We start from the raw sequence: 26,037 nt of genomic DNA on the forward strand, positions 1-26,037 counted from the left end.
AACATAATGTTCTGGAAGTAGTCAAACCTGGAAATAGGATTCTAGTTTGGGCCTCTACTGTTATGTGACCTCAGGCCAATCCCTTTTCCTTCCCTGGGCCTCAGTTTCTCCATATTACAATCCAGATGGTTGGACAAAATGACCCGGAATAACCATTCCCACTTTTATCAAGCAAGGATTGTCTCTACAAGGATGCCTGGATGACCAGAGACAATGGGGGCAGAATTAATAGCAGTAGGGATGAGTTTTATTGATCCATTCCTGTATGTAATAGTCAGTGACATGCAGGTTCCACCATCTTCTTTTATTTCTACACTCATGTGAGAAGGAGACCATTTGCTGCAATAGTGGGGTGAAGGGAAAGGAAGGTGCAAAGGTGTTCTGCTAGTTAAAAAAGGCAGGGAACTATGAGACAGATTTTTTTAAAGTTTGGTTCTAAGATGGTTAAGAAAGTGGGGATAAAGAGTTAAACACTTAAGTGTGGGAAACACTCAACCAACCAGGCAACTGAAGGTTTTCTGAGCACAAGGAGTCCCAACTCACTTCACCAAATACTGAGAGAAAGGAGAAGAGGGCTATATCTCTGTGTGAATGTTTTAGCTAACCAAGAGTGAACCTAAAATCCATTTTCATTGAAACCCTTCTCAGTGGCATGCCTTAGGAAGTTCAGCATTGGTGAACGTGACTGAGGTCTATTTATTGATTGACCATCTGGCCCATGTGCTCTGAAGGACGTCTTTCTGAGCTTGCTTTGTCAAGGATCTGAGAAGGGAAGGACAGAGGGGATTGGGTGGAGGAATTTCCCTATCCTCTGAGATCCTTTTGTTTCATAGGAGAGTGTTTGAGGTAGTGGAAAGAATAGCTAAAATTCCAGGCTTTTCCACATGATGGGCCCAAAGTGCAGGAGCATGAGTTGCCTGCTCTCCAGGGACTAACTCCCTTGAATATCTGAAACACTGGTCTTTGCCTTCTTCCCCTTCCATGGTGTCAGCCCTGGCTATGGGACAGTCACATCTCAGCGTGATCCCAGTTGGTGAACCCTTCCAGTTCCCTGAGCTTTGTCCTCGGGACCCAAATGTGTCCAGCTCTATCAGAACGTAGATTCAGCCAGGGCAGTCTAATTACCTCACTCCCTCACCACAAAAAAACAGACTCCTGGGCACACGGTCTTCCAAAAGAAACGCACATTTTGCATTTTTGCAGAGAGAAAGAGCAGGACCCACCGAGTGCCCTAGGTGTGGATGCATGCCCAGCCCCCCTGCAGCCGATTCCCCTCCCCCTCCCCCTCCCCCGGGCCGGCCCCGCCCCTGTCTGTGTCTGTTGCTAGCAGGGGGACGACTGCAGAGGCCCGAAGGGGCGGGGGCGGGCGGTGCGCTGGCTGCGGGCGGAGGCAAGAGCGCGCGCCTTTTTGTGCGGCTCCTGGCACATGCCGGATTGGTTCTGCCAGTGCTACCGTCGGAGTGGGCGGAGCCAGCCGGGCGCCAGGCTGGGTGGCCAGTCGCAGCCTGGAGCGGCCGCAGACGGAGCGCACCTCGCACCTGCCGGGCGCGTCCTGAGGGCGCTGCGTCGGGCAGAGGTACTGGAGGACTGCTCCCCCTGGGTCCTGGGCTCCGGTCCTAACCCCGCGCTCCCTGCTCCCCATACTCTCGCTACTGTCTCCTTAGAGGCGACTCCTAGCGACCCCGCAGCTCCCTCTCTCCCCGCACTGCCCACACCCCGTCCCTCTCCCCGGCGGCGGACGGCCGTAGCCACATGGGCATCCGTGGGACGCTGCGAGCCGCCGTGCTCCTGCTGCTCGTCAGAGCCTGGCTCGCGGAGGGCAACGACCTGAATCCCGCCCCGAAATTCCACTTCGAGCTCTCCTCCGCCGTGCCCGATGTCGTCCTGGACCTCTTCAAGTGGTAAGCGGGAGCCGCCAGGCTGGGCATGGCGGCGACAGGAGAGGACGGGCAGCCTCGGACCTCTTGGACGGAGCGGGCTGGGGAAGACTTGGACCCGGGCTCGCCGAGCCCTGGCGTGCGGGCTCTGCCTACAGGTCCCTGGAGGTTGGTGGGATGGAAGTGGGGGCCGCCGGGGGCCCTGTGCTTCAGCCCACCTGTTACTGCGGCGCCTGACCTGACAGAGACCTGCGTGTGCCCAAACTGCAGCCCTGGGGGGTGGGGGGAAAGATGCTCTCACCCCAAGGTCTGCCATCCATCCCCGGGGACCAAGGCCCCTAGTAGCTTTTCCCAGTCACGTCCTTTGGCACCTGTAGGATTGGGGGATGGGGGTACAGGGTGATGAGAAATTCACAAAACATAGACAGTAGAGACACCTGTTTGAGTCTGGATTTTTTTTTTCTATTCCATGAGGTGCGTGCGTGTGTTCCTGAATGTGTGTGTTGAGTAGTGAGGGACCTTTTCCGATGCTGCAGATAGAAATTATTGACTCAACCTCATCGTAGCCCAGACAGTGCGATCGGTGGCTGTGTAGCATATAACCTTGTGGCCTGAGATGGGTGCATTTTTGTACTTGCTTCCTGTGAAAACATTTGAAGATTAGCTGTTTGATTTCAAGTTTGTTTGGGTCTGCAAATAACTGAAGAGATGTTAAACAGTCAGGCTTTACATGTAGATCACATGGAAATGTGTATTTGTGGTGGCCACAGATCCTGAGCGCTGGCATATAGATAATGTGTGTGTGGTCCTAAACAGGCAGAAATGCGTTGCTTTAATTCAGGAATCATTCATGTGCACAGTTTGAAATTTTGTCATTAAAGATGATGAGATTTTTTTTAAAAGATGATTGAGAATAATTTTTTTAAATGGCAAACCAGAAATGAACATGTATTAGGAAAAGGGGGGATAGTTGGGCAAGGTTCCAGCAGACAGCTCTGCAATGTCCTCAACCCAACATACCAAACTGCGCTAGTGAACACACACACACACACACACACACACACACACACACACACACACGAGAGATTTGCAGAGGCTGATGTTCCATAGTCAATGCATCAAAGATCCTAAGAGTCATAGTGATGCCCAGGGCCTATTCTCATTCACAAGCCCCTTTTGGGGAAAAGAGCCCCCCATGAAGGACTAGGTGAATTGGGAGAGCACATCAGAGACTTCTGGAAAGGCCAGCTCTCTGCGGGGTTGCGCTGGGTCCATTTACATGTGCTCACCCAAGACACGTCTAGGCTGGAAGCACATGCTTAGCCAAAGAGATGCCTGCTCCAAGAATACATGTGTTTTTGAGGACAGCCCTGAACCCCAAGAATCAAAAATGGTGATTTATGAGGGTCATAAAACTCTGCTACATGAGCAAGGCTCTCTCTCTGTGTCATATGTAATATGCCAAGTCTTAGAAACAGAGGTGTACAAAAGCAAGATTCACATAGACGTGACAACAAAATGCTGGCCCTAGCCTAGGTAGGGGAAATGTGACTGAGCTAGAGAACATAGACTGGTGGGCTCAGCTCATGGGAGTACTGAGGGTGAAAGATGACCTTTCCTGGGGCAATCAGGTGCCCCTGGAAAGAGGACTCCCACCAACCTGGAAAGCTGCATCCAGGCTGATGGTAAAGTGGGGCTCCTTAGGGGGTTGAAGTAATACGTTTATGTGAGGGCTCACACCTGCCCACACCCTCTCCTCTCCACTTCCCCTACAGTTTCCCCCCACCCCCACCCCCAGTTCTGCCTGGTAACAAGGATCCAGTCTTTAGGCCCCACGCTTTGGATAAAAGCTGGGGAGGAGGAGGGGGAAAGAGGAGTCTGCGTCATGCTGTGCTTCTGGCTGACTCACTGCAGGGACGGAGGGGAGCGGGGAGAGACGTGTACATGTATGGCTGTATATGTCTGCATGTGTGCAGGAGGGAAGGCCCTGGCAAGTTGATGCCTGGGGTGCTCTTTGTTGTTTGTTTTCTGAGAAGCAGTGTGGCATTCACTGATGACCAATATTTACCAATGACTTCTCTGTTTCAGCAAAAATTGTGCAAATGAAGCTATGGTTCACAAGATTTTGGACAGGGTGCTGTCGAAATATGACGTCCGTCTGAGGCCCAATTTTGGAGGTAAGACACGTCCAGATACTAGAGCTGAGACACAACAAGCCAGCCCCACCCAGCGAGCTGACCAGGAGCAGTCCTCTAGACCGGACACTTGTGCCTCTCCAAACCCCACCTTCCCGACCCTGCAGAGACCTGTAGCAGAGCACTCCCAGGCCCCCAACCCCCAGGCCTTTCACTCTGCCCCTGGAATTTCTCCCACTTCTCTGCCTTCTAATGCAAGAGGCCTCTGCCCCCTCCACACTCCTTTACAGTGGCACGGAGCCTGAAGCACACTCCCTGGGGTGGCTGGAGAAGCACTAATCACACCAGGTGTGCTTCTCATGCTAGAGTTTTCTGCTCCATCTATGGGGAGGACACGTGTTCCACCTGTGAACACATTCTTTGCACCCTGGGCACTTACCCCATTCAGCTGGCTTAAAACTAAGGGCATGGTCTTCTCTGCCTAGTTTACTTCACCCACCTGGGTCCCAGGCACTTCTGCTTCTGGTCCCCCTCCCCAAGCCTTCAGCTCCTACCAGGTTCAGTTTATTCAACACACTGCAGTCAGCGTGATCTTTATGAATCCCACCTGATCACCTCAGGAACTTTTGATGGCTTTATTTAACTGCAAAATAAAGTCTAAACTCCTTAGCCTAGCACTCAGATCTTAAGCACAAAGATGAGAAATGACAAGGAAACTGAAATACAAACCTCCAGGAAGCCAATACATCAATTTCTCCTCTTATTTCTGCCTAGCCTCACCTCCCCCCATCCCTGGCTTTGGAAAGGGTGACTGGCTTCCATCACACAGCTTTAAAGTGACAGGCAACCTTCCCCGACCCCACAGAACAGGAATAGCATTCTCTGGCTGAAGGGACGCCCAAGAAACCTAGACCAAGGACAGACAAGAGGAAGGGTGCATTAAATAGACGTTAGTCACATTTTGGCTCAAAGGAAACAGAGAAAGAGCTAAAAAATAGGGCGGCTAAGTCAGAGAAAGCACTCTCCTTCCTGCAGGTGGTAGAACTAGACATCGAACCTAAAGGGTTAATGAATGCTAATATTCACATTTGTACCTATGAATAGAGGTCTTCTGAATACACAAAGCCTCCACCCTAAAGGGCACACAGCTGTTAGCACTTGCCTTTGTGCTAGACCACTGAGGGCTCTGTGATTTGCCTAGGGAGCCCCCTTGAAAACCAAGTTGATCGCCCTATGCCCTAGGTTTGGAGGTGGGACATTTGACTGGTATCCCATTTGCTGCTTTGCTTCCTCCAAGTGTGAGGGCAGAAGGCCGTGCAGTCCCTGGACCCAAGGTGAGTGTGCACTGGGGACTGGGAGGCTGGAGTGGAGAGGGCAGAAGGTAAGTTCGTTCATTATAGGAATTCAGGTGTTAGGGCACAGCGAGCACTCCATTGCATGACACTGGTTTTGGACCAGTTGCACCAAGCAACAGTGGGTGTCAAGGGTGTAGCTGTTACATTTTCTCCATTCATTGTTTTCCTATTTCTCAGCAAAGGCTAACCAACAGCCATTCAAGTACATCAAGCACATTCTCCCCACTGCTTCAGGTTGCCATCTCTGCAGGCATCCGGGGCTATGGGGACAGAACAGAGGCAAGGACCACCCTCTGGGGATTGTCAGGTGAGGCTGGCCAATGGTATCTCCAAGGCACCCCACCGCCATTTTTTTAGCTAAGTTGGATTTGTTTACACCTGATGCCTAACCTCCTGGGTTACCTAAGCTTTATGGGCATGCAGACCTGGGGAGTATGGGAATAGCTGGGTCCCCAGTTTGGCCAAACAGTAGATGAAGGTGGGAGGGCAAGGACAATGCAGGACCTTCTAGCATTTAGACAGAAGGAGGAACTACAGGCTCTAAGTCTGGGGCTGTTTTATTGCGTGGCGGGGAGGCAGTCAATTGGAGAGCTGGGCCAGGGGGTTTAGAGTTGGGGTAGCCCATGACTCCCACTAGACACAGAATCAAATTTCCCTCTGTGTCTGAAGTTAAGTAGAGTTTCAGAGCTTAACACGCAGGCGCACACGCCCCCCACATGCAGAGACATGACCTAACTGTGGTTAGGTTCAAATGGGAGACATTACTTCCTTGAGAAGAGAAGGAGGATGAAGAGGAGGAGGAGGGGCCAGGGAAAGTTAACAAAGCTGCTTCTTTCTGAGCAAGAGAAGTGGGACTCCATAGTGCTGCAAAAGGCAGGCCCCTAAGGACTTTGCTTAGCCCATCACCTGGTATGACATAGGTGTGGAGTGAAGGAATAAATGGGACATCTTCATCATTCCTTCATTTACCTCCTCTTCCTCTGCTACTCTGATGGATGCGAGGGAGGAAGTAGAGTTGGGGTAGCAAAGTTTCCAAGAGGGAGGGAAGTGATTACCCCCTCCCACTTTTTCTGCCTTCCTGAGTCCATCAGGAAGGACAGCGACGGAATATGGGACAGAGGCCATCACCCCAGAGATAGCATTTAGATACCTGACCTGGAAGCATCTTGTTCCCCTCTGTTATCCTTGTAAGGATGTGGGATATCTTAGCTAAGCTCTTGTTCTGACCACTACTAGCACATAAGGTATTCCCTCCTAATTTAGGTGGATAAATTAGAAAAAGATCCCAGGTCCCCTTCCTCCAGGCCACAATCCTGGGCCAAGACTCATGCCTTGGTGAGGGGAATGTGGACTGCACTTCAGTTCTCACTTGCCTCTTCAACTGGGAGTCTTTGGACAAAGCTGAGCCCTGGCACTTTAGGGTTCGGGTCCCCAGGATTCTGCTGTAAGTGATTGGATTGCCTGAGTGACACAGAATGGTCTAGGATTATAAGTTTGACACTAGAGTGAGGTAGTTGAGGGGATGACTGCCTGGCCCTTCTGGGGCTTGTTGCCTGCGTAACACAGCCTCCATCCTCATCTAAACGCATGTGGGGACTCTGAAAGGCTGTAATAAAAAAAAACTGCCTTTCTAGAAACCCCTGTCACTACATAGCTGTGAATGCTATGCCTTCACACGGAGGCCCATTTACTTCTCAGCTGCCATTCATACGTGGGTTCCCAATAGCACTGTGCAGCTCAGCTTCTAGTCAGCCAGCCTGCAGTGAAGCCAGCAGGCTGAATTGGAAGCGTCACACGTGTTTCCATAACAGCAACGTGATGTAATACACACAGAATAATGGCTTAGCTGTGAGGCCCGGTGAAGAGAGTTTTGAGTCAATGAGGAAACAATTAAAATGTATTTTTCCACAGTACTTTATAGTTTAGTACACATTTGCACATCCATTATCACATTTGAATGGGCAGCACTAACACCTAGTCCTGAAAAAGAAAGCCAGGAGGCAGAAACAGAGACACACACACACACACACACACACACATGCACATGTACACGCACAAATTCAATCACAGTTACATATTAACACACACAAACACCCTCACCCATGTACTCACTCACATGAACACACAAATTCACTCACACACATATACACCCTCACATACACTAACACACATGCTCACACATTTGCATACACACATGAACATGTTCATACATTCATTCTCACACAAACATGCTCACATACACAAACACACTCACAAATTCATTCACACACCCACATACATCCACATGCTCATGCTCATGCATTCACTTATACTTGCACACAAACATCCCCACACATACAAACACAAATTCACTCACACACATAGACACACACACTCACACATGCTTTGTCATTCACACACATGAACATACCCACATGTTCACTCACACATGCACACACACACAAACATGTCGACACATTTACCAACTCAGAAACACACGCACCTGACATGCTCACACATTCACTCATACCTGTATAGTGACATGCTAACACATATGAATATGCTCATGGGTTCACTTGCACGTCAGCATGGTCACACACTCACTCACACACAAACACACTCACACATTCAGCCACACTCACATGGACAAGTTCACAGATTTTCTCAAGCACATAAGCATGCTTACATACACCCACACTTACACACTCACAGTTATAAGTGTGATGGGTGTGAGTGTAGAAGTGTAATCATTTATCACACTTATCACTTGCATGTGAACAAGGTCACACACACAAATACATTCACATATTCACACAATGAACATGCTCACTCACACATACATACACCCATAAGTTCACTTACATTCCCAAACACAGCTTTACACACACAAACATAATCATGCATTCACTCACACATGGACATGCTCACAAATACACTAACAAGTGAACAGGCTCACGCAAATAACCTACATATTCACGCCCACACAATACACTCAAATACACACACATGCTGACACATTCATTCACCCAGAAATGTGCTCACACATTCACTTATACAGAAACATGCTCACATACATGAAAACACTCACAAATTCACTCACACACATACAAACAACGTCACAAACACACCCATGTTCACACATTCCCTTGCACATTAACAAGCTCACATACACTCACACAGTCACACATTCTCTCATACGTGATCACACAAACACATTCACTCATAATTCACTCCCACACAACACACTCAAGCATACAAACATGCTCATGCCTTCTCTCACACACAGACATGCTCACATACACTCATGTGCACACTGACACATTCACCTGCACATGAATACACGCACAGATTTACTCAGGTATGTGAACATGCTCACATACACTCATGCACACAGCTCACGCATTCATTCACACAAAAACACACACTCGCTCACACATGGACACACTCACATGAACTCACACAAATATGCTCATGCGCACCACAAATCTTGCTTTGGGGCTCATTGCTCTTAAGTTTTTTATCAAGAAAACGTTTAGAAAAAGAGTGCTTCATTCCCTTATTTTTTTCTTCATTTTGGCCTGACCCTTTTTTTTCAGCATATTGTGAGCCAGGCCCTACCCTAAGTGCTTGGCTTGCATTAACTATGAGATAAGTGCTATCATTATTTCCATTTTACTCATGAGGAAACTAAGCTCAGAGAGGTTAGGTAGTTTATTCAAGGTCACATAGCTAGTAAGTGCCAAAATGGGGTTCAAAGTTCAGGCAGTCTGGCTCCTGAGTCCATGTTTTACCCTTTTTCCTACCCTGCATGTAATAGTGTCTTCCTGTATTGTAGGTGCCCCTGTGCCAGTGGGAGTATCTATCTATGTCTCCAGTATTGAACAGATCTCAGAAATGACTATGGTAAGTGTGTCAGCTCCAGCCATGAGACAAGGAGCAGGGTCATAAGCCTGTTGTTCTGACCTGCAGCAGAGGCCACATGGAGGAACACAGTAGGTTTTGGAAACTACAGCCACCTGAAATTAAAAATAAATAAATCCAGATGTATTACAGACATAAAAGTGAACGGCTTATGATGTTTTTAAAATATAATATAGGTTATTCTTTTAGTGTCTTTGAGATAGGTAAGGACTTTTTTAAAAAGATACAGAAAACACAAACTATAAAAAGAAATACTGGTAACTAGACTATATTAATATTCTCTTTAGCCAAAACTTCTGGCACTTCTGTTTTGCAAAATAAAAAAGCAAAACTTGAGTATGACAAGTTTGAAAGGATAATTCAGATTGGACTAAAATATTTGCAACACAAAGGACTGGTATTGAAAATACACATAATTCCTGTGAATTAATAAGAATATTATTTTTTTAACATCTTTATTGGAGTATAATTGCTTTACAATGGTGTGTTAGTTTCTGCTGTATAACAAAGTGAATCAGCTATACATATACATATATCCCCATATCCCCTCCCTCTTGTGTCTCCCTCCCACCCTCCCTATCCCACCCCTCTAGGTGGTCACAAAGCACCGAGCTGATCTCCCTGTGCTATGCGGCTGCTTCCCACTAGCTATCTATTTTACATTTGGTAGTATATATAAGTCCATGTCACTCTCTCACTTTGTCCCAGCTTACCCTTCGCCCTCCCCGTGTCCTCAAGTCCATTCTCTACGTCTGCATCTTTATTCCTGAGGAGAATATTTTTAAAGCAATAGAAAAATGATCAGAAAATTTAAACAAGAACTTCACTTTTGTGAAGAAAACCAAGTAGCAGATAAACTTATGAAAAGATGCTTGACTTTATTATTAATCAGTGAAATGCAAAATAAGACCACAGTGAGAACCCATTACATATCCACCAGACTAGCAAAAAGTCAAAAGTCAGACAATACCAATGTTGGCAAGGCAGGAGCATTGGGAACTCTTATCTGCACTTTATAGGGGTATAAACTGGAATTTTGCTTTATAGTTTTTATTTCATTGCGATTTTGATATGTATGGTGTCATCACATAATAATACATGTAGTATATTCATATAAGGGAATAGTATCCAGCAGTGCAAGTGAACAAATTTTAATTACACACATCCACCTGAGCAAACACACAAACATAATGTTGAGTGAAAGAAGCAACTTATGAATACATAGAGTGTGATTCCATTCAGAAAAAAACTTTAAATAAGTCCAACTAAGCATTATGTTTCTTAGAAATAGATAGACAATAAAACTTAGGAAAACATAGAGAAAAAATAGAAAAAGCAAGGGATTATTATCATTAAAATCTAAGATAATGGTTACTGCTGGGAGGTGTGGGAAATATGTTCTGCAAGAGACACGTTGAAGATTGATAGTTATTGGGAACGTTCTATTTCTTAACCTGAATTTTAATTATATGGGGCTCGTTTTATTATTCGTAACATTGAACACTCTTACATATGTTTCGTTACGCATCTATATTTAGGATGTATTTCATACACCTGCATACACACAAACACTGAGGACAGAAAGCTGGGCAACCTCACTTACAACTAGGATTTACCTTTCTTTCCTCAGGACTATACTATTACAATGTTTTTTCATCAGACCTGGAAAGATCCACGTTTAGCATACCATGAGACCAATCTGAACCTGACCCTGGACTATCAGATGCTTGAGAAGTTGTGGGTCCCTGACTGCTACTTTCTAAATAGCAAGGATGCTTTTGTGCATGATGTGACTGTGGAAAATCGCGTGTTTCAGCTTCAGCCAGATGGAACGGTGCGGTATGGCATCCGGTGAGTTTCCCCAGGGACCTGGGGATCACCGTGACAGCCTACCTTCTTCCCACTAATTATCCCATGAACACTCTCCAAGGGACACACAGAGGAGCCCACTGCTTTCCAAATCTCTCTTTCACTGCCCCCCTCACTCAGTAGTCAAAGTGGAACCTTCAGAGTTTCCCACAGCCATCCTTGGCTGTCCTGTCCCCATGCCTTGGCTTATGCTGTTGCTTCTGTCTGGAATGACCCGTTCCTCTTTCCACAAGTCTGAAGCTTTCCCATCCTTCAGTCCCTAATTCAAATGCCCTCTTTGTCAAGAAATCATCTTTGATACTCTCAACTGGAAGAGCTCTCCCTTGCCTTAGCATTGAATGTATATTCTGTTAATTATTTGTGTCTTTTCTCTCCCATGCAGTGAAGGAGGGGGACTGGTCTCTGCCATTGATCATATATGCAACATGCAGGGGACCCAAGGGTGCACAGTGTGCGTCTATTGCCTATGGCTTTGTACAAACAGAATGTGTGCACACTGGAGCTCCTCACTGGCCTATTTATAGCATAGCAGACGGTCACCAAAGCCCTCCGCACAGCCTCATCTCTTACAAACCGTCTCTTAAGACAAGCATGAGACATAAATTTAGCTCAGAAAATTTCTCCAAGAGGTAGCTACTAGGGTACAGCTCTTTCTCTGGATCTCTTTCTCTGGGGTGCTCTTGCTGTATCCCTTTGTTTCCCTCTTCTTTCTCCATCCACTTTCCCATGGACCAAGGCACTGGAGTCAGAGAACAACAAAGCTTACAGGGAACAGGTCACTGGTCACAAAGGGGGCCTCAGCTGATTAATGTTCATGTAGAATTCACAGAAGGGAGAGAAATACACACACACACACACACACACACACACACACACACACACTACCCACTGTACAAAATGGAAATCACTTCAAGAGTTGAAAGGGACAAGGGTGGTATCAGCAACTGGGAAAGGCAGGACAAGGAAGGGGCCAGAGCTTCCCAGCTGGGGCTGCAAAGAACTTTTCTAATTATCCTCTTCCCCATTGTTCACTTCTCCCACTTCCCCAGGTCTTCCAAGATCCCTCCTCAGATTCCTCTCTTGGACCTACCACGTGACAACTTGAAGTCCCATTCCATAGCTCACCTCAGATATATTAATCCCTCCTATCCATTTACACCCACTGGCATTTTGCTAAGCCCCAGTACCCTCATAAGCCGATGCACAGAGATGGGATTGCTGCCGGAGCAGCTCCCATGGCCAAAGGTAGGCCGGGGCCACTGCCCACATTGGTACCCGCACGCCACACACAGGCACGCCACATCAGATCTGGTGCTTCAGCTGCTTCAGTGTAGCGGTTTCCTCCTGACAGCTTTGCTGCTCCTTCAGCAAGAAAGTCCTCTTTCTGTCTCTGCATTCAGTTTCCTCAAGGACCCTTCCCATTCTGACACCCTGAGGTTTCCTGATATGCCATACATCTGTTGTCATCTGTGTAAGTCCTACCAGACTTTTGGGTGTCTTTGTCACATACAAATTCCCTCTCTCCTCCTTACACAACTGCAACTCATCTTTCCTCTAGGAGGGAAGGAAGAGTGAGGGGTGGGGGCGGGGTGGGGAGGAGAAAGAAGGAAAGAAGAAAGGGAGGGAAGGAGGTCCCAGCTCTAAGGTGGGCAGTGTGGGAAGGTGTTAGGTGGGTCAGTCCTTGGGGTGCCTCTCCCCACCCCACCCCTTCAGTTTTCTCAGGAACAGTTACTTGCCTGGGTTTGACTCACTTTTCTCTTCCTTTTGCTTTTCCTTTGCAGACTCACCACCACAGCAGCTTGTTCCATGAATCTGCAAAAATTCCCTCTGGACAAGCAGACCTGCAAGCTGGAGGTGGAAAGCTGTACGTATGTCTCCCAAGGCCCCTTTTTTCCCTACCTGGGGTTGGGGCCATGAGGAAGCCAAAGGCAAACTTGACAGCGAGAGGGCCTGCATATCTCCCCTACTCCCTTCCTCCCCCATTTCTCTCTCTCCCAGATAGATAGATAGATAGATAGATAGATAGATAGATAGATAGATAGATAGATAGATAGATAGATAGATAGATGATAGATAGATAGATAGATAGATAGATAGATAGATAGATAGATAGATAGATAGATAGAGACAGAGAGACAGACAGAGAGGGGTATATATACATATGGTATCAGGGAGAAGGTGGCCTTTAGGCTATAAAGAGTCCCATAGGGAAATGTGCCTAGCTATGGGAAAATTGTGCACAAGCTAATGGGTAGGAGCACATCTCTTTGCTGTGCTTTCCTTCCTGGATAAGAAACTTCAAACTGAGAGTTCTCTTTCCCTGTGCCCCCCTTCCCTATGCTCAGACCCACAAAACACAAAGGTACCCCAATATTGCAGGTTCCAACTATCCTTTGGTTTTCACAAGTTCCTCTGGTGTGAAATCTGCCTATGCCTGCTTTCTGAGATTAACTCTGTTTCCTTCCCCCTCCTAGATGGCTACACAGTTGAAGACATCCTATTATACTGGGAAGGCAATGGGAATGCCATCCAGGGTACTGAGAAGCTGCACATCCCTCAGTTCAGCTTCCTGGGAAAGACGATGACTAGCAAAGAGGTGTTTTTCTACACAGGTGGGTCTGACCCCCTCCTTCTCTCCTATCTCCTGTCTCTTTTGTACCCTAGGAAACTCCTGGTGACCTCTGCCTTTGACCTCTAGACTCTCTTCTTCCTTCTTTCCTATTCCGTTCTTGTTCTGGACACCTTCCAAAGCCCCCTTCATAAAGTCCCAATGGCTTACCCTCTGCCAATGAGGAAATGTGCGTGGAAACAGTTGGCCAGGTTTGACACTCCACAGGCCTCCTTCCAGGGCCAGCCTCTCCCCTTCCATCTGTTGTAGCTTTGAAATATCTCATGTCTCTCCCATTTCAACTTCAGTTGACATGGAGAAAGTGAGGAAGGAAGGAAGAGATAGCAGACTTGCTACACCATATGGGCCTGCTGACACATGCCATTGTCACTGGCCTTTAGGCAGCAAATGGGGTCAGGTCTGCATACTGCCAAGACTGGAATATTAGAGGCTGAACTGGCCATTGGTTTCCCCTCCATCATCCTGTACTTTACTCTGAAAATCCCCTCAGCCCTACCACCCTAATACCAGTGTGTCTCCCTGCCAGGTTCCTATGTGCGCCTGATAGTGAGGTTCCTGGTCAAGAGGGAAGTCACCAGCTACCTTGTGCAGATCTATTGGCCTACTGTCCTCACCACTGTTGTTTCCTGGATATCATTTTGGATGAACTATGAATCCTCTGCAGCCAGGGTGTCAGTAGGTAGGTCCTGTTCCCATCCCAGGAAGGAACCTGGGTTGTCTTGCTCAGAAAAAAGTTGAGAGTAAGGAACAGTGTGTGACTGCACAGGCAAGGAAACAAGATGGGACCTAACAGGCACGCTACAGGTGCCCAGCCAATCCACAGCAGAGAGACCAACATTGGAGACAGATGTGAAAAAAACATCAGGGTTGGGATCTTGGTATGTTGGGTCCAAAGTACCAGAATTCATTATTTGCTGGATACATAAATGAATGGACAAGTCACAAATTTAGACCAGAAATGCAACACAATAAACATTGATTAAGCAACATATCAAAATGCCCAATTAGGCAGCAGAGGGCTTCTAGACGAGCTGCCCCTGGCAAGTGTCTAATGGAATGCTGAGACAAATGCTATCAGAGTCCAGAGGAGGAAATGACCCAGGTAATGACCCAGGTCTTATCGGCTAAAACTGCACCAAGAAAGTATTGCTCAAACTGGGTTTTGAGGACTTCCAGGAGGGTGCCTGGAGCACAAGCTGGGGAAGTGGGGAGAGTAGCAGAAAGACAGCTTGGGCTGACTTGGGAAGCACTTGCAATTCCATTTTAAGCAGTTGGAACTTCATGTATAAGCAACGGGGAGCATCAAAGCCTTTTTTTTTTTTTTAAAGGCTTTTGAGCAGTACCAAGGAGGGGCCTAAAGAGATCAGCTCCCAAATTTATTTGGTCCCACTCTGCAGAATGCCTGTGTATCCCAGACCCTGGTCTGCTTTCTCCTTCACCATCTTTGGGGCAGACTTTTCAGCCTCCTTCTTTAGAAGCACACGCTAGGCTAAACCTTTATATTTACGTAATATTTTAGGGGTCACAAAACCTTCTGAGGGATGGACTACAGGAAAGCTTACATACTAGCAGGCAAAAGGGGAAAGGACCATCATAGGGCAAAACGGGGCTGGACGTGTAAATCACTGTGAAACCATGGCTGGAGATTTTTGACTTGATCCTAAGAGCAATGGGAAATCACTAAACTATTGAAGTACAGGATGGGTGTAAAGATGGGGGAGGAGAAGCAAAGACAGCAATTGAGCCAGGGCCCTAAGCCTGGTAAGCTAAAGGCCTTTTGCTGAGGGCCCTCCCAGTCTCAGAGATGGCCTTTGCTCCCTTCCAGTGGGATGTGGGCCTGATGGCTTGCCAAGAACTTCAGCCACCTGAGGGGACTAACCCTGTGCTATATTGTTTATAGGTTTGACTTCAATGCTCATCCTGAACGCCATCAACTCACATCTGCGGAATAAACTCCCCCAATTTTCCTGTATCAAGGCCATTGACATCTATATGGTCGTATGCTTCTTCTTCGTGTTCCTGTCCTTGCTAGAATACGTCTACATCAACTATCTTTTCTACAGCCGAAGAGGACCTCAGCGCTCTCAGAGGCAACTCAGAAGAGCCCAAAGAGTCATGGCCCGCTACCGCTACCAAGAGGCGATGCAGGTTTGGCTTTTTGACTGACAATCTGCTTTCCTTGAGCACTTCTTAAACCTAAGATTAGCACTTGACCCTTTCAAATTCCTTAGCTCCTTTAATCCTCATACAACACACACACACACACACACACACACACGCACACGGACACGCACACACACACACTCCAGATAAGAAAGAAGTAGAACAATTTATCGTCACTCCTTTATAGGTTGAGTCATTGTCCAAGGTCATAAGTGGCAGAGCTAGATTTCCCAAGACCTTTGGGCTTCACATCCGGTCTACTTAGCATGCCTCCAATGGCAGGCAATGGAGCCAGAGGGAAAGGGAACACAGGGAAGCTGAAAGGAAGAGACAGCAGAGAGGCTGACCTAACCCTCCTTCCTTTGCTCTTTTGACTCCGAAAGCCATGCTGAGTCTTTTGCTGCTGGCAGTACGTTAATGTCCCTCCTTTACAGGGAACTTACCCCCACCTGCCTGAGGAGGTCTTGCCTCTGTCCACTACACAGCACTCCAGAGGGAGCAGCTGCCCCAGGGGGGCAGCAAGAGCCATGAACTTCCCTTGCATGCTAACAGCCTCTCGGTCCTGTTCCTCAGCACCTTGCACACAAGAGACCCCAGGAAGAAGAGGTGGCTTTCTCAGTGGAAGAGCCCATCAGTCATGTTACAAGTGCTCATGAGGAAAGTCCCCCACCCCCATGCTCCCCGAAAGTGATTGTTCATGCAGCATTCGACCTCATGAGTCTATCCACTGTCTCCTTAAAGGATGACCAGTTTCACATAGAAGATGAAAATGGCTCTCCTCCCTCCAGACGGGTGTGGGCTGGCCTAGCAAGCGAAGACAGCCTCGGCTCTTTAGCCTCCATCTCAGAACAGGCACCTCTGGCTTCCTCAGAAAGCCTCAGCTCACTGTCTTCTCTCTCGGACCAGTCCTGGCTGGCCACTGCAGAAAGCCTGAGTGACCTCCCGTCCACCTCAGAGCAGGCCGTGCCCAGCTATGGCATTCACGTTAATGGTATTGATACTGATGACAGTGTTATTCCTACTGAAATCCGCAACCGTGCCGAGGCCCATGGCCGTGCTGAGACCTGTGACCCAGAAGACCCTGAAGAGAGCTCCGACTCCAATGAGAGCCAAGACCATGGCCCCAGTAGGAAGCATCTGCTTGTCCACGGCCGGAGGCGTGTGCAAGAAGCAAACTACGAACTTGAGGAGATCCGTAACACCCTTGATGAGATCCATAGCACCCTTCATGACATTCGTAGCTTGCCTGATGACGTCAGAGTTGAGAGTGGCTACCTGGACCTTGAGAAGCAACTCAAGTGTAATGTTGACAGTACCTGGAGCCTTTATGGTAATGTTATGGGCTTTGATCCAGACAAGAACAGTAACTCGGAGTCTGATGACGGTTCCCCCCCAAGCCCTGGGTGCTCCTTCAGTAAAGGGTTCTCTTCCAAGCTCTTTCACCCTGACTACATCCCTAAGGTCGACCGGTGCTCCCGGCTCCTCTTCCCTCTTGCCTTTGTGGTGTTCAACATTGTTTACTGGGTGTACCATATCTATTAGTTCCATAGTGTCCCAGAGTGACACTATGCTCCTTTCGGTTCCGTTTTACCTTCTTTTCTTTTTTCATTTTACTTTGTGGTTATTTGGGCAGTTGAATCAGTTCCACCTTTCTCTTTATAAACATGAGGTGGGGAGTAGTTGGAAAGGTTGTGTTCTGGCTGGAAGGAAAGGGATTGAGGAGGAGTTGGAGGTAAATAGCACATTGATTTCCCTTTTCTTCAGAATAGTATCACGTTTTCAAAGCCTTCTAACATCTAATAAGCACAGAAAAGCCCCCTGGAAATGGAAATGTTTAGAAGACAGAGAGCAGCCAGACTGGGGGACAGAAAGGATCCAAGCCCTGTACACAAAAACATTTCTGGGGGCTTTTCTGTCCCACTGAAGTGTTGAGTTTTCTTTTTCATTACTTTTTTCTTGTTTTGTTTTGTTTTTTTTTCCTCCTAGGGATTATGGTCCTTGCTCACCCTCTGCTTAGGGTTTTACAGGAGAAAGCCAGACTGGCTTGGGGAAGGGCTAGCCATCTCTTACAAATGCAGGCGGCTGGCTTTGGGGAACTTGGGGGATTTTGAAAGTGCCTTTCCCCCACTATTTTTTCTGTTGTATTTTGAGTGTGGTGTTGTGGTGCGGGGTTGGGAATGGAATGTGGGTGGGTGGGTAGGGGTGCTGAGTGAAATGTCAGGGTAAGTGAGAGAGCATGTTCCCAGCAGGAGCTCGCAGAGGGTGAATGATGTTGGGTTGGAGATTACTCAGATTGAGGCAGCATCTTTGGAGGGATTGGAACTTCTCTTGCGTATATTTCTGCTTCAGAATGTTTGACAATGGGGACTCAATACATCTGTCTAGGTCACGTGCTGAGTTGATCACTAGACACAGTGCAAGCATTTGGTGAATGAAGACTAGGGTTTGGAAAGTTCACCATCTGATCTAGAATAGCAGATGAACAACTGTTGTGAATCTGTATACTGATTCTTTCTGTTTGTCTAGTGCATAGTAAGTGTCAACGAGCTTACCCACACATCACATTGTTGAACCCTCACAAGAGTCCTGTGAGCCAGGGAAGGCAAAGTACATTGTCCCCAGTGTTCTGAGGGGGAAAGAATGGAATTTATGTACCATGCTTGAGGACATGAATCCAGGGGTGCTCTTCCTTCTTCTTGTCCTCATAACTCTGTCAGCTGAGGTGCTCCCCTGTCTCTCCTCCCCTTTACAACAGGGGGTGCCCCATCAGGTTCTGCTTATGTGCCAGGCATCAGACCTCATCCTACAGCACCTGGAGCATCTCAGCAGAAAGAGACCAGTGACCAGCCAATGAGTGTGAACCGAGCACATTGAACATGGGCACTGCCCACCGGATGGGGCTCCTAAGGGAAGTGGGCAGTAGCCTGCATGCCAATTTGCCAAGCAGCTCCATTTCATTGACAGAGGAGGTGAGGGAGCAAGATTCGCCAAGCACTCAGCTTATGTTCCTCCTTCCTCCATAGGCAGCCTCTACTGCAGCCCCTCAGCCACCTATGCTTTTAACCGTGTTGCTGTATTTGTGTTTCTGTGTATACCTGGGTGTGTGTCTGCATCAAGGTAGTTCTATGTGCACATACAACCACTTGAGAAGCTGTATAGTTCTATGTACATCAGTGTAAATCTATATTGGTGTGTACAAGATTGTATATATAAACACATGTAGATGCATATGTGTGTGCATGTGTGCACCCCTGTGAAAGAGTGTGTAAACTTATGACATGTATGTGTGTGCTTGTGTGTACACACATGGGTGTATTCTGCGTGCATGTGTATAAGTGCATGTGTGCATACCTATGTTTATATATCTGATTTGAATAGGTGTGAAAGGAAATATGCGTGAAAGCATATGCATTCCCTTTTGATGGCTCTTCTAGAACCACCAGAATTCCCTTGGCCTGTTCCCACATAAGGGGGGTCGTATTTGGCCGGGCTATTTAACTGACCATTTCTTTCCAATTCCCTTGTTCCGGGGAGCAGTGTCTCCCAGTCCCCATCCACTCTTCTCCTCCTCCCTCCACCCATCTGTGCTGTCTCCTGGATGGAAGACGCAGAAGAAGTGAATGTAGTCCCAGGAAGTGAAAATTTAGTGCCTTGAGGTAGGAAATGCTCAATCATGGGCTAGGATGGGAGTTCAGAGATTTTGCTTTGTCCTGGAAGGACGTGTTTGGGAGTAACAAAGGTAGGGGTTGGGGTGGGGAAGCCTTGAAGATGCAGTAAGAACAAAAATATGATGTACACAATGGGGTGGGAGAGCTAAAGAGCCGGAGAGGGCGTTGTATATAGCCCTTATAATTCATCCTTTTATTATAATCACCTTGTAAGTCTGACACATGTCAGGGCGGAGCCAGCTGCAAGCAGGTGGGTGATATGAGGAAACGGCTCAGGGGATTGGCTGCTAGCAGTTGGAGGCAAAGAACCAAAGGGCACTTCGGTAGCCCATCCTGGGATGGTTGTTAGTTGCACTTCAGCCTTGGATTTGGATTTGGAGGCCAGAGCTCCCTCCTTCCACCCCCTCCAGGGAAAGAATAGTCAGAGGGGTGAGAGGGCTGACCAAGGAGAGAAGTGCAAAGGAGCCCTCAGGGACTGACTACCTCAATCAGCCCAGCTTGTCTCTTCTTCTTTTCTATACACACAGCATACAAATATAGCATCCTAACACACCCACAGAGACCTACACAGTAACATATACATGTACACACACATGGGCACTCACCTTCAGCAGCATATACATATATACACACAGATATGCACAAACACATACAGCCACACACACATATGTTCACACGCAAAATCACACGTTTACCCTCATATCCGCACACAAACACACACATACACACACACACAAATCTTATGAGACAGCTAAAAACAAGAAAATTGCTGCTGGAATGTCAAAGATAGCCTCTTTCTTTTTGGACACCCCTCACAGAGAAATCAGGTTTGCGGGGAGAGCAATGACCTCACATCTGAAGCTCCCATCATGGCTATTGAAAGACTTGCTTCCTGGGGCCTAAACATTGGTTGATTGATTTGGATTTGGGTTTCCAGGACCCAGGAGTGCCTTTGAGCCCTGCAGGAGGCAAGCAGTTCATTTGGGAGGAGATCATACAGATAGATTGGAGGAGTGGGGACAAAAAAAGATTTTAAGATGTATCTGGCAGAAATGCTCAGGAAGTCTTCAGAGCGCAGAGGAAGGGCAGAGAGGCCAGTTGTAAATCTCTCTACAGATCCATGTAGCTAGATATAATATTATACTTTTAAAAAAGAATACCTTGCCCTAGTGTGCTGCAATGAGAGCAGTTGAACTACTGCGACTCACACTGTGTGAGAGTGAGTGTCAAGGTGAGGCGGAGGTTTGGCAATGACACCTTATCAGAAACTTGAACCTTTGAGTTTGCCATAGAATTGGTCGTTTTAGCCTGAAAATTGCCAGATCTCCCCTGTCTCGTTCTCTGTGTGTTCTGTCATCAGTGTCGTGGTTGAGCCCCACCCTTAGCTGCCCCCAGCTGTACAAGCACGTCGTCCTCCAGCTGGCTGCCTACATCCCCTCCCACTCCTCATCTCACACCAACTAACTCAATCAGAGAGTGTTTGTGGTGACAGAGAATTTGGAGCTTGGGCAGAGGGAAGGGTCTTGCTTAGTCTGGGATGGAGCAGCCCGGACTTTATTCATCTACCCACCTTCTCTTTCTTTTCCCCCTAATATTGCTCCTCTACCACTACCACGGGAAGGAGACCTCTGTGTCTTTAATGTGTCAGTTTGTTGTGGGGATGTGTGACACGATTCCTACGAAGTTCTTGCATGTGCCACTGTGGGGCACCTTTGCAGAGATAACAGATGATCTCTTGGGTCTTACTGGAGCTTGTCAAATGTATTCTTACAATCCATGTCATCTTGTTAATAGCAAGGCTGCAAAGTGTTTGCACCTTTAGAGCTGAGTTTTGCTGAGACTGTGGCCATTCCTAATGAAGTTTCCTTATTCTGTACATAAAAGAGCTAATCCTTTGAGCTATTAACTAATGAATGCATTCACTAAGCTATCCACCTGCATGGTACCCTGCTGTGGTGATGACCACCAAAGGAAATCGTGACTTGTCCTACTGAAAGTGCAGTGTGTTTGTGTAGGTTGTATCGTGTCCTGTGATCAATACGAAATCTTTATTATCAGTGTTAGGTTTTCAGGGTAGGGAGGGGGGAGGGCGTTACAGTGTCTCCCTGATATACTTCAATTATGAAATACCCCCAGTTGGTCAGGGTCACCTCTGTTGACTCAACATATGTAAGACTTTGTACCCACCATCTTGCCGGACTGCATCTCCGGGTTCAATAGTCATCAGCGGAAGTGAATTCTTCAGAGGGTAGCCAAGGCAGTGCCATTCTGGAAGCAGATGAAATACAGTAAAACGACACACGTGCAGGTCTTCAGGAGTGGTGCTGGGCCCAGGCAGTAAAAATCAAGAAAGAAGACCAAGACCCATGTGTCCTGGATGGTCTGTCTGGCAAAAGGGCCCAGAGCAGCAGAGAGCCCCCAAGATGACCCAGTTCCCTCTTTGTCCTCATTAAATGCACATTTTTGCATGAAAAAGACCTCGACCAATCCTGACTTTTAAAAAGGAAAACATGAAGAAACATAAAATTATGCTTCTGAAAATATGCTGAAATAAAGGTTTGTAAATAGCCAAAAGGGGAAAATAAATATATATAATTGCAAATACTCATACATATGAGTCATTGCGTTTCCTCTCTATTATGTTGGAAGGGACCTTCATCTGGGTCCAGGAAGCCTCTGGCTTCCATTCATCACCTTTGCCTCCCCACAGCTTTGCACACCCACCTCCCCATACCCTGGGATATCTGAATCCATAGTTTTCAAGAGGAGGGGAAATAATGATGTCACAGTTGAAAATAGTTTATGCTCTTGCACAAATCATTCTAATTATTTAAGACAAAAATTTTAAAACACGGCAAGTCATGGTGGTGTCAAATACAATGTGTACACTTATTTCCATTCAGGGTGGGGGGCTGGGGGAGAAAGGTCTTCATAAAGAAAATTTTTAAAAATCTCCATTACCAATGTGGATGTGCAGAATAAAAAGCAAGAAAGCCCTGTAGAGGTGGGAAGAACGGTGTGCTCAGGTTTTAAAAAGTTTGCAGAGTCACATTAAAACATCCTGTTGATGCTGCAGAAGGTCATTGCTGTGGCCCACATTTGTCAGTGTGCCCGCCTCCAAGCACCTTTTGTTGAAAACCTTGGAGTTGCAGCAGGAACCCAGACCTAATGTCCCCTCCTCTGTGGTCCCTTTTGTACCCAAAGCAGGACAGGAGAGCTGTGCATTCACACCCAACAGGTCTGATCTGCCCAAGGGTCTGGGGGCTGGTGTTGTCACAGGGACATACAGAAAGAGAAAATGCAGTTGGGGGTAAAAGGGTAGTTTTCACAGTATGTCTGGAGTAAGCCCTTAGCTACTGAGTTCTTTTCTGCTGGATAATTTCTTGCCAATAACTCAGGTTCTGAAACTGGCCTGCAACCCCAGGTGGAGTTGTGACCCTTGAATGGTCCTACTGTAACTTGCTACCCACCAACTATACAACCACCTTAATGGATATGGGGTAAGAGAAGGGGGATGTGGTCTCCCTCCCCATTTACAGCTTCCCTAACTCTCAGGGTGAAAGAACCCTTGCTACAACTTCTCCAGGCTTTCAGCAAGGTCTCTTCCCAGCCTCCCATGTTGGCTCAGCTGCCTCTGAGCCCTGGCAGGGCCTCCCAGGACCCCTTAGTACTGCCATGGTGCCACTTCCCCCAACCAGGTCTCTCCCAAGCTCCCTTCCTGATAAGACACTCAAGGGAATTAGTAAAGTATACAGGATTCAGGAAGGATTATTTTACTTTATAATAACCTTAAGCACATTTTTTATACTGATATGTTTAATAGCAATAGGAGAAAATGGGGAAAAAAAAAGTGAAGATCAAAAAAAAAAAAGTAATGGGGGAACTTCCCTGGTGGCACAGTGGTTAAGAATCCGCCTGCCAATGCAGGGGACACGGATTCGAGCCCTGGTCCGGGAAGATCCCACATGCCAGGGAGCAACTAAGCCCATGCGCCACAACTACTGAGCCCACGCACCACAACTACTGAAGCCCGCACCTAAAGCCCCTGCTCCGCAACAAGAGAACCCACTACAATGAGAAGCCCACATGCCACAACGAAGAGTAGCCCCCTGCACACTACAACTAGAGAAAGCCTGTGCATAGCAACGAAGACCCAATGCAGCCAAAAAAATAAATAAAACTTTTTTAAAATAAGTAATGGGTGATGAGGACCTATTCCTCATGGGACTCAAGTTTCTCTCCAATGGTCTAGAAGCAACTCAGGGACTGTACAGTGAGCAAGGGCCATAATTTGAACATAAACTCTGCCAATGGCCAGGCTAAGACTTGCTACAATTGAATGCAGTTCTGCATCCTTGACTGTAAATCTCTCAATTTCAATTACAAATCATCTTCTTAGAGAGTCTCCCTTTAATATCACATGAGGGACGGAGGTTAAAAATTTATTGGAAATAGTGGACCCCAGCCCTCCCTTCTGTCTGGAATTCTCTGTGTGGCTTTAGGCAAGACCCTGTTCATTAGGGGGCCTCTTCAAATCCTCTCCTTTCCTAGCCCCAACCAAGGAGCCAGCCCATTTTCACCCCAGGCCAGGTGCACTGCTTAAATCTCTGCCTATTAGGAAGATTTTCCGTCCCCGCTCTCTTTCAATACCACTATCCATTTTCAACTTGTACCCACATACTGCACCAGCTCATGCTTAAACCAGCCAGGGCCTAAAGAAACGCTATATGGTCATAGGTGCAAGCTGGGGAAGGGGTGCTGGTGCAACTGTAGTGGGTGATATGGGGATCTGAGCTATCTGCTCGTATAATTATTTGAACCCTCTGGTCCTGCTCAGGCTGGAACAAGCCAACACTACTATCCCTGTCATGCTGAATCATTGGATGAGAGCAGCCCAAGGGGGAAGTGTGACCTCATTGCAAACTCAACTGGGGCTGGCAAGCAACTATGCCCCCTACAATAGGTTCTCTTGCTGGAGATTTGAGTGGCATACCTACATCACCACAAGACAAACATATCTTTCTGTTGTTAATGTTGGTCTACCTCTTTCAGGATACAACTTTGCACCTGCGCAAAGACCACCTTGTTACTATGGTTGTAGTTGGCGTATGCCAGGGATCCAGGACAGTGCCCATCCTGACACTGTCTCCATAGAGGAATACATGAATGCTTCGCTAAGGAAGTGAGACACGCACCTTCCTTTCCAAGGAGCAGAAAACACTCTACCCCATCACACAACCAGACAATAGATTGATGAGTGAACCACAGAGAGTAAGAGTAGGTATTCTTTCATGAAATTATATATATACATATATATGTATGTATATATATATATATATAGATATAGATATAGATATAGATATATTCTAAAAGTAAACTTGGTAGAGATATAAAATGTATTGTTTACTAGAAAAGAGGGTTCAGAAAACAAAAATCATTTCACTGGACAATGTAAAGTTAGACAACCTGAAAACAACAGGACTTCCCCAAATCCCACAACACAGCCTCTTCCGTGTAGAAAAGAAACCTTGTGAAACAACAGGTTTCCAAAGTCTGGAGGCTGGTGAGGAGCCCCGAGGGGACGGTGTGCGGTTCTCTGTGCTCCCCCCACGGTCATGGGCGCGGCAGCCCCCCATCCAGCATCTGTGCTGGGACTGCAGCCTTACTCTCAGGGGTTGAGGAAGACCCTCCTGAGTGAGGATGGAGGGGTCCAGCAGGCCCGGAACAGAGGGTCCCCCAGCATGCAACCCCCCCCTACTGGGACTCCTGGGGCACCCCGGGCCGGGCTGTCAGGCTGCCCATCCCACTCCGCCGCCCACCTCCTCAGGGATCTCGGGGGGTCAGAGGCTCGGTCTGCGGGGCGCAGTCTCAGGTGGGCAGAGGGAGGGGCCCAGGTGCTGCCTGGAGTCGAGGTGAGGACCAGAGGAGGACTGAGGGCCCCCAGGGGATGCATCTGCGGCCCTCCGACAGCCCTGGGAGCCCCCCGGCATGCTGTCCGGATGCAACGTGCACTGATGCCCCTGGGAGGGGGCGGGGAGGGCCTGGGGCAGGGAGGCCGGGGCCAGGTCGGCAGAGGGAAGGAGCCCAGCCCCACCAGGAGTCACGGTACAACCATGAGGGGGACTCGGAGGCCACAAGGCATCCAGGTCGGCCCTGCTGTCAGCCCTGAGCGACCCCCGGCAGGGCTGTGGGAATAAGCGCCACCCCCGACCCCCGCTTCCCTCTCAGGGGTCCTGGCTGCGGAGGGCCTGGGCCTCAGGGGACCAAACACAGGTGGGCGGGGGGGGGGGCCCGACCAGCTGGGAGGGAAGGTGAGGAGCCGAGGGAGGGCTGAGGGAACCCAGCGGGATCATCTCAGCCCTGGGAAGCCCTGGGCTTGGTGGCCTGATGTGCTGTCCATAGATTCCCACCGGGGGTCTCAGGACAGTGAGGGCCTTGGTG

The 26,037-nt window shown here is 47.8% G+C and overlaps 2 protein-coding genes across 2 annotated transcripts in view; one reads left to right on the forward strand and one right to left on the reverse strand.

The window, feature by feature from the left end:
• Positions 1 to 26,037, reverse strand: part of GABRA3 (gamma-aminobutyric acid type A receptor subunit alpha3) — a 606,794-nt gene that overhangs the window by 402,809 nt on the left and 177,948 nt on the right. The window lies entirely within an intron of this gene.
• GABRQ (gamma-aminobutyric acid type A receptor subunit theta) lies at positions 1,753 to 25,568 on the forward strand (the record flags this gene model as incomplete). The annotated part of the gene is made up of 9 exons (XM_082376204.1): positions 1,753 to 1,901; positions 3,966 to 4,054; positions 9,182 to 9,249; positions 10,898 to 11,118; positions 12,918 to 13,000; positions 13,611 to 13,748; positions 14,292 to 14,444; positions 15,666 to 15,913; positions 16,502 to 25,568. 9 exons carry the CDS (start codon positions 1,753 to 1,755, stop codon positions 17,468 to 17,470), a joined length of 2,118 nt encoding a protein of 705 aa, XP_082232330.1. The 3' UTR covers positions 17,471 to 25,568.

Source organism: Balaenoptera borealis, assembly GCF_965194805.1.
Source record: "Balaenoptera borealis genome assembly, chromosome: X".
Lineage (NCBI taxonomy): Eukaryota > Metazoa > Chordata > Mammalia > Artiodactyla > Balaenopteridae > Balaenoptera > Balaenoptera borealis.